Source organism: Oncorhynchus gorbuscha, linkage group LG12 (assembly GCF_021184085.1).
Source record: "Oncorhynchus gorbuscha isolate QuinsamMale2020 ecotype Even-year linkage group LG12, OgorEven_v1.0, whole genome shotgun sequence".
Lineage (NCBI taxonomy): Eukaryota > Metazoa > Chordata > Actinopteri > Salmoniformes > Salmonidae > Oncorhynchus > Oncorhynchus gorbuscha.
Genome location: NC_060184.1, coordinates 64,159,564 through 64,167,947, shown reverse-complemented (window position 1 = coordinate 64,167,947; position 8,384 = coordinate 64,159,564). Strand labels below are relative to the sequence as shown.

The 8,384-nt window shown below is 43.0% G+C and overlaps 1 protein-coding gene across 1 annotated transcript in view; it reads left to right on the top strand.

Annotated features, from left to right (window-relative positions):
* The window catches only part of LOC123991231 (organic solute transporter subunit alpha-like), a 22,127-nt gene extending 14,895 nt beyond the window's left edge, over positions 1-7,232 (top strand). Inside the window, exons 2-8 of the mRNA XM_046292602.1 lie at positions 3,463-3,614; positions 4,264-4,337; positions 4,699-4,857; positions 5,222-5,333; positions 5,499-5,645; positions 5,884-5,989; positions 6,718-7,232. Of these exons, the coding sequence (XP_046148558.1) occupies positions 3,463-3,614; positions 4,264-4,337; positions 4,699-4,857; positions 5,222-5,333; positions 5,499-5,645; positions 5,884-5,989; positions 6,718-6,872 (905 nt within the window). The 3' untranslated portion in view covers positions 6,873-7,232. The remainder of the gene's footprint in view (positions 1-3,462; positions 3,615-4,263; positions 4,338-4,698; positions 4,858-5,221; positions 5,334-5,498; positions 5,646-5,883; positions 5,990-6,717) is intronic.
* Positions 7,233-8,384: the final 1,152 nt, after the last annotated feature.

Genomic DNA, 8,384 nt, shown 5'->3' with positions numbered 1-8,384 from the left:
TCGTTTTTCACCCTCTCTCTCTCTCTCTCTCTCTCTCTCGTTTTTCACTCTCTCTCTCGTTTTTCTCTCTCTCTCTCTTTTTCACCTCTCTCTCTCTCTCTCGTTTTTCACTCTCTCTCTCTCTCTTTTCGTTTTTTCACCTCTCTCTCTCTCTCTCGTTTTCACCTCTCTCTCTCTCTCTCTCTCTCTCTCGTTTTTTCACCTCTCTCTCTCTCTCTCGTTTTACACCTCTCTCTCTCGTTTTTTCACCTCTCTCTCTCTCTCTCGTTTTTTCACCTCTCTCTCGTTTTTCACTCTCTCTCTCTCTCTCGTTTTTCTCTCTCTCTCTCTCTCTCGTTTTTCACCTCTCTCTCTCTCTCTCTCTTTTTACACCTCTCTCGTTTTTTTTTTCTCTCTCTCGTTTTACACCTCTCTCTCTCTTTTTACACCTCTCTCTCTCTCGTTTTTCACCTCTCTCTCTCTCTCTCGTTTTTTTCTCTCTCTCTCTCTCGTTTTTCACCTCTCGTTTTTCTCTCTCTCTCTCTCTCTCTCTCTCTTTTTTCACCTCTCTCTCGTTTCTCTCTCTCGTTTTTACACCTCTCTCTCTCTCTCTCTCTCGTTTTTCACCTCTCTCTCTCTCTCTCGCTCTCTCGTTTTTACACCTCTCTCTCTCTCGTTTTTACACCTCTCTCTCTCGTTTTTACCTCTCTCTCTCTCGTTTTTACCTCTCTCTCTCTCTCGTTTTTACACCTCTCTCTCTCTCTCGTTTTCTCTCTCTCGTTTTTACACCTCTCTCTCTCTCTCTCTCTCGTTTTTACACTCTCTCTCTCGTTTTTACACCTCTCTCTCTCTCGTTTTTACCCCTCTCTCTCTCTCGTTTTTACACTCTCTCTCGTTTTTACACCTCTCTCTCTCTCTCTCTCTCTCGTTTTTACACCTCTCTCTCTTTTTTTCACCTCTCTCTCTCTCTCTTTTTTACACCTCTCTCTCTCGTTTTTTCCTCTCTCTCTCTCTCGTTTCTCTTTTCTCTCTCTCTCTCGTTTTTCTCTCTCTCGTTTTTCACCTCTCTCTCTCTCTCTTTTTCACCTCTCTCTCTCTCGTTTTTCTCTCTCTCTCTCTCTCTCGTTTTTTCTCCTCTCTCTCTCTCTCTCTCTCTCTCGTTTTTTCACCTCTCTCTCTCTCTCTCTCTCTCTCTCTCGTTTTTTCACCTCTCTCTCTCTCTCTCTCTCTCTCTCTCTTTTTTCACTCTCTCTCTCTCTCTCTCTCGTTTTTCACTCTCTCTCTCTCTCTCGTTTTTACACCTCTCTCTCTCTCTCTCTCTCGTTTTTACACCTCTCTCTCTCGTTTTTACACCTCTCTCTCTCGTTTTTACACCTCTCTCTCGTTTTTACACCTCTCTCTCTCGTTTTTCTCTCTCTCGTTTTTACCTCTCTCTCTCGTTTTTACACCTCTCTCTCGTTTTTACCCCTCTCTCTCGTTTTTACCTCTCTCTCTCTCTCGTTTTTACACCTCTCTCTCTCGTTTTTACACCTCTCTCTCTCTCGTTTTACACCTCTCTCTCTCTCGTTTTTACACCTCTCTCTCGTTTTTCTCACCTCTCTCTCTCTCTCGTTTTTCACCTCTCTCTCGTTTTTTCACCTCTCTCTCGTTTTTACACCTCTCTCTCTCTCTCTCTCTCTCTCTCTCGTTTTTACCCCTCTCTCTCGTTTTTACCCCTCTCTCTCGTTTTTACCTCTCTCTCTCGTTTTTACCCCTCTCTCTCTCTCTCTCTTTCGTTTTCACCTCTCTCTCTCTTTCGTTTTTACCTCTCTCTCTCTCTCGTTTTTCACCTCTCTCTCTCTTCGTTTTCACTCTCTCTCTCTTTCGTTTTCACCTCTCTCTCTCTCTCGTTTTCACCTCTCTCTCTCTCTCGTTTTCACCTCTCTCTCTCTCTCGTTTTCACCTCTCTCTCTCTCTCTCTCTCGTTTTTCACCTCTCTCTCTCTCTCTCGTTTTTCACCTCTCTCTCTCTCTCTCGTTTTTACCCTCTCTCTCTCTCTCGTTTTCACCTCTCTCTCTCTCTCTCGTTTTCACCTCTCTCTCTCTCTCTCGTTTTCACCTCTCTCTCTCTCTCTCTCGTTCTCGTTTTCACCTCTCTCTCTCTCTCTCGTTTTCACCTCTCTCTCTCGTTTTCACCTCTCTCTCTTCTCGTTTTCATCTCTCTCTCGTTTTCACCTCTCTCGTTTTCATCTCTCTCTCGTTTTCACCTCTCTCTCTCTCTCTCTCTCTCGTTTTCACCTCTCTCTCTCTCTCTCTCTCTCTCTCGTTTTCACCTCTCTCTCTCTCTCGTTTTCACTCTCTCTCTCTCTCGTTTTCACCTCTCTCTCTCTCTCTCGTTTTCACCTCTCTCTCTCTCTCTCTCGTTTTCTCTCTCTCTCTCTCTCTCTCTCGTTTTCACTCTCTCTCTCTCTCTCTCTTCTCGTTTTTCACCTCTCCCTCTCTCTCTCTCTCTCTCTCGTTTTCACCTCTCTCTCTCTCTCTCGTTTTTACCTCTCTCTCTCTCTCTCTCTCTCTCTCGTTTTCTCTCTCTCTCTCTCTCGTTTTCACCTCTCTCTCTCTCTCGTTTTCACCTCTCTCTCTCTCGTTTTCACCTCTCTCTCTCTCGTTTTTCACTCTCTCTCTCTCTCGTTTTTTCCCTCTCTCTCGTTTCTACCCCTCTCTCTCTCTTGTTTTTCTCTCTCTCTCCTCTCTCTCTCTCGTTTTCACCTCCTCTCTCTCTCTCGTTTTACCTCCTCTCTCTCTCTCTCGTTTTTCACCTCTCTCTCTCTCTCTCGTTTTCACCTCTCTCTCTCTCTCTCGTTTTCACCTCTCTCTCTCTCTCTCGTTTTCACCTCTCTCTCTCTCTCTCTCTCTCTTGTTTTCACCTCTCTCTCTCTCTCTCTCTCTCTCGTTTTCACCTCTCTCTCTCTCTCGTTTTCACCTCTCTCTCTCTCTCTCTCTCTCTCTCTCTCTCTCTCGTTTTTCTCTCTCTCTCTCGTTTTTACCCCTCTCTCTCGTTTTCACCCCTCTCTCTTGTTTTTCTCTCTCTCTCTCTCTCTCTCTCGTTTTCATCTCTCTCTCGTTTTCATCTCTCTCTCGTTTTCACCTCTCTCTCTCTCGTTTTCACCTCTCTCTCTCTCTCGTTTTTCTCTCTCTCTCTCTCGTTTTCACCTCTCTCTCTCTCTCGTTTTCACCTCTCTCTCTCTCTCGTTTTCACCTCTCTCTCTCTCTCGTTTTCACTCTCTCTCTCTCTCGTTTTCACCTCTCTCTCGCTCTCGTTTTCACCTCTCTCTCGCTCTCGTTTTCACCTCTCTCTCTCTCTCTCGTTTTCACCTCGCTCTCGTTTTCACCTCGCTCTCGTTTTCACCTCTCTCTCACTCTCTCGTTTTCACCTCTCTCTCTCACTCTCTCGTTTTCACCTCTCTCTCTCACTCTCTCGTTTTCACCTCTCTCTCTCTGTCCTTAGAGTTGGACATATTTGGTATCATCCTGTACTCTGTGCTGACCTTCATGGCAGTGGTGTCCATGCTGGTCTACATAGAGGAGTGTTGGTACATCTACCGGAATGTTCCCTCCCACAAGAAGAGCGCCATCATCTGGGTCAATGGGGCAGCACCGGTAAGAACATACCGATTTATCAGGAGGCTTTAAAGGTGCAATCTGGTACTTACTACTCTCATGTCCTCTCTGTGACAACTCATTGTGCTACAGTACAAACACATGCGGCCAAAAAACAAAAACAAAACTTTTGTGAACTTGTGACCCATCAACCAAATGTATTTATAAAGCCCTTTTTACATCAGCCAATGTCACAAAGTGCTGTAGGGAAACCCAGCCTAAAACCCCTAGAAAGGCCAGAACCTAGGAAGAAACCTAGAGAGGAACCAGGCTATGAGGGGTGGCCAGTCCTCTTCGAGCTGTGCCAGGTGGAGGTTATAACAGAACATGGCCAAGATGTTCAAACGTTCATAGATGACCAGCAGGGTCTGATGATGATGATAATAATCATCATCACAGTGGATGTAGAGGGTGCAACAGGTCAGCACCTCAGGAGTAAATGTCAGTTGGCTTTTCATAGCTGATCATTCAGATTTAGACAGCAGGTGCAGTAGAGAGAGTCCAAAACAGCAGGTCTGGGACAAGGTAGCACGTCCAGTGAACAGGTCCCATCCTGTCCATTTACTAGGAAATTCTAGGGCAGTAGCACGGTTAGGAAGGATGCATTGAACAAGCATCCAGACTAAGTCTGTATGTCTGTGTGTGTCAGGTGATCGCCACCATGTCCTGTCTGGGGATGTGGATTCCCCGAGCCACCATGTTCACTGACATGACCTCTGCCTGGTATGTCACTCATCCTTCGCTCCTTTTCTCTTCTCTCTTTCCTTCTGTCTTTCGCTTTCTGTACATATCAGTTTCTCTTTCTTGACATATCCTCTTTCCTTTCCTCTCCTCCACCTTCCTTCTCTCCCAGTGTGGATCTCAGACCCCTGCTGTGACAGGCAGGAAACTCTGTAGGAAGACACACACTGTGTCAGCAAAACATACAGAGCGATACTAAAAACACTATTACAATATTGAGTGTCTAAATCCGTGCTTGTGTAGTTCTTTCCAAACCCATCTCTCCCTCTGTCCATCTTTTATTCCCTCCTTCCCTTGTTGTATATTTGTGTTGTGGGTGTGTAACGTGTGTCTGTCTCCGCAGCTATTTTGCGATCGTAGTGTTTAAGTTCCTGGTGCTGATGATTGAGGAAGTGGGGGGTGACGAGGCGTTTCTACGGCGAGCAGGGAAAAACAAACTGAGGATCAGTACTGGTCCCTGTTGTTGCTGCTGCCCCTGTCTACCCCATGTTAACATCACACGGTAACACATGCATACACAAACACGTACTCACACGCACGCACTGTTTAGGATCAAATGTACTTCATAGCAAGACCTGTTTCTTAGTTGCGTCAGAGTCCAGCTACTAGATTAGTAGTAAAACAGTAAAACAGTGGATTTGTAAAGGATCTGGCAGGTTCAATGTGCCCCTGGCCACTCACACTGGTTCTGTATGGGCCCCTCCATGTCTCACAGCTCATCTGACATTATCACTCCAAGTATGCCACCTACTGGTCACTGTCCCCTATAGGCATGGCCTATAACAACATTTTAGAAATATGTACAAATTTAATTATTATTTTCCATTTAAAATATTTGTTGAATGTTTTCCTCTGGTTTTCCCCAGACGGAGTCTGTTCCTGCTGAAGTTGGGATCGTTCCAGTTTGCCGTGCTAAAGATCGCCTTCACCATACTATCAATCATCCTCTGGACCAATGGCAACTTCGACATCGCAGATGTGAGTGTGGGGTGTCAACACACACACACACACACACACACACACACACACACACACACACACACACACACACACACACACACACACAAAATTGGGCGTCAAAAGAAGAGAACACATTCTCAATACAAACACTCCCAACACTGTGTGTGTGTGTGTGTGTTCCAGATGGCGATAACCGGAGCAGCCATCTGGATTAACCCAGGTGTGGGGGTCCTGACCATCATAGCACTGTGGCCTGTAGCCATCATGTTCATGCACCTCAGGATCACACTGCGCAGCCTCAAGATCATCCCCAAATATGCCATGTACCAGGTAAGATTACACACATGCCATGTAAATGAACCAATCTGAGGAAAGATATACAGTAAGGCCCTCCTCAACCAATCAGAGGTCAGTTAATTAATTCCCTGAAATGACAAGTTTCAGCAAATGTTAACTTGTGTTTACTTGTTAACTAGTGTTTACTTGTTTACTTCTGCAGAGTGTTGTCCTTTTTTGTGTTTACCTATGTTATGTTGTTGGGTTTTTACCCATGATGCTGTGTGTGTAGCTGGTGCTGGTGCTGAGTCAGCTCCAGTCGGCCATCATCAACATCCTGGCTATGAACGGAACCATCGCCTGCACGCCACCATACTCCTCACAGGCCAGGGGATATTGTGAGTCTTATCTCCATCCATACCTTCATCACTATATACCTTATTACACACAAACTCTACTGCTCTCAGGCAAGCACATAACTTAAGTGACCTATCCTCTCTTTCTTTTTCTCTTTCTTTCTTTTTTTCTCTTTCTCTTTTTCTCTTTCTCTTTTTCTCTTTCTTTTTTTCTCTTTCTTTCTCTCTTTCTCTTTTTCTCTTTCTTTTTTTCTCTTTCTCTTCTCTTTTTTTCTCTTTCTTTCTCTCTTTCTCTCTCTCTCTTTTTCTCTTTCTTTTTTTCCTCTTTCTTTCTCTCTTTCTCTTTCTCTCTCTCTTTTTCTCTTTCTTTCTCTCTTTCTCTCTTTCTCTTTCTCTTTCTCTCTCTTTTTCTCTCTTTCTCTTTCTCTCTCTTTTTCTCTCTCTCTTTTTTCTCTTTTTCTCTCTTTTTCTCTTTTTCTCTTTCTTCTCTCTCTTTTTCTCTTTCTCTCTTTCTCTCTCTTTTTCTCTTTCTCTCTTTCTCTCTTTCTCTCTCTTTTTCTCTCTCTTCTTTCTCTTTCTCTCCTCTTTCTCTCGCTCTTTTTCTCTTTCTCTCTCTCTTTCTCTCTCGCTCTTTTTCTCTTTCTCTCTCGCTCTTTTTCTCTTTCTCTCTCGCTCTTTTTCTCTTTCTCTCTCTCGCTCTTTTTCTCTTTCTCTCTCTTTTTCTCTTTCTCTCTCTTTTTCTCTTTCTCTTTTTCTCTCTCTGTGTGTAGTGATGAGTCAACAGTTGTTGATCCTGGAGATGTTCATCATCACCTTGGTAACCCGCCTGTTGTACCGCCGCCAGTATGACCCACTCCCTGACGACGAGAATGACGATGAACACACCAAGATGGCTATACCGGCCGATAAATCTGACATAGCGTGAGGGCAAGAGAGACTGTATATGTGCATGTATTAGAGACAAAGTGTGCGTGTGGTTTTGTTAGAAAGACTGTGTGTTCAAGAGAAAGAGTATGTGTGTATGTTATGTTACACAGGTCTGCAGTAAGAATTTAATCAGTCATGGCATTTTCTGGGTGAGAAATGCTGTTAAATGAATCAGAAGTCATAATCCCTCAGACAGTGTGTTTTGAAAGTGTTGCTATTATGTAACTGTAATCTAAGAATTATTTCAGAAATGTATTTTTCCTCAGAAGTTGTATCTTTTGCCATAGCCTTGTTGAACATTATAGTGTATTATCATGAGCCATTTATAATATATACATTTTGAAACATTTGCTCTAAAGATTTGTCTTGGCATTTGTTTTTTCATAGGCATGCATACACATGTATTTGTAAAGAAGAACCCTGTATTCATTGTAGTTGCAAACTTGCTCCACTAGGTGGCCGAATGAACCAATGGGTCCGCCTGCCAGTGACACTGAGCAGTGGCCTACATTGATAACATTTGGATAAGGTCATTCTATCATGATCATTGACAGATCAACACAGACACACCTCTTTATTCTCTCGTCTTTAGACCTTCATCTTGTGGAATCTGCGTTATCACAACCCAGATGCACTCTGCAGATCAGGTTTAGAACTCTAGGTGACCATACTTACTAGTAACAAATGTTAGGTGCAAATTTGTATTATTGTAAAGGATAGTTAGTAGATTACTTTGAACTGTTCCAAGCTCTACCACTTTCTAGTTGAGGCTACTGTATCCAGTGGTGTAAAGTACTTAACTACTTAAGTAATACTTAAAATACTTATTTTTGGGGGGGGTATCTGTACTTTACTTTATTTATATTTCTGAGTAGTTTTACTTCACCACATTCCTGAAGAAAATGTACTCCATACATTTCCCATGACAACCAAAAGTACTTGTTACATTTTGAATGCTAAGCAGGACAGGAACATTGTCAAATGCATGCACTTAACAAGAGAGAACTGGTCATCCCTACTGCCTCTAGCCTGTCTGACTCACTAAACAAAATTGCATCTTTTGTAAATAATGTCTTGACTGTTGGAGTGTGCCTTGCAATACATACATTTTAAAAACATGAAAATGGTGCCTTCTACTTTGCTTAAAATACTTACTTTGAAAGGATTTATAATTTTGATACTTAAGTATATTTTTGCTATTCCATTTACTTAAGTATATTTAAAACCAAAAACGTTTAGATTTTTACTCAAGTCGTATTTTACTGGGTGACTTTCACTTTAACTTGAGTAATTTTCTATTAAGGTACCTATACTTTTACTCAAGTATGAAAATTGTGTACTGTATCCACAGGAGTTCTATGTACACTAGTTGTGTTGCTGATCTGTTGCCCTCTCCATGACTTATTCAAGGTTAGCTTATGATCGTCTATACACACAAAAAAACTGGATCAGTTACATGCGTGTTGGCATCGGTTATCAAGGATACACATTAACCGCTACCGTTCAAAGC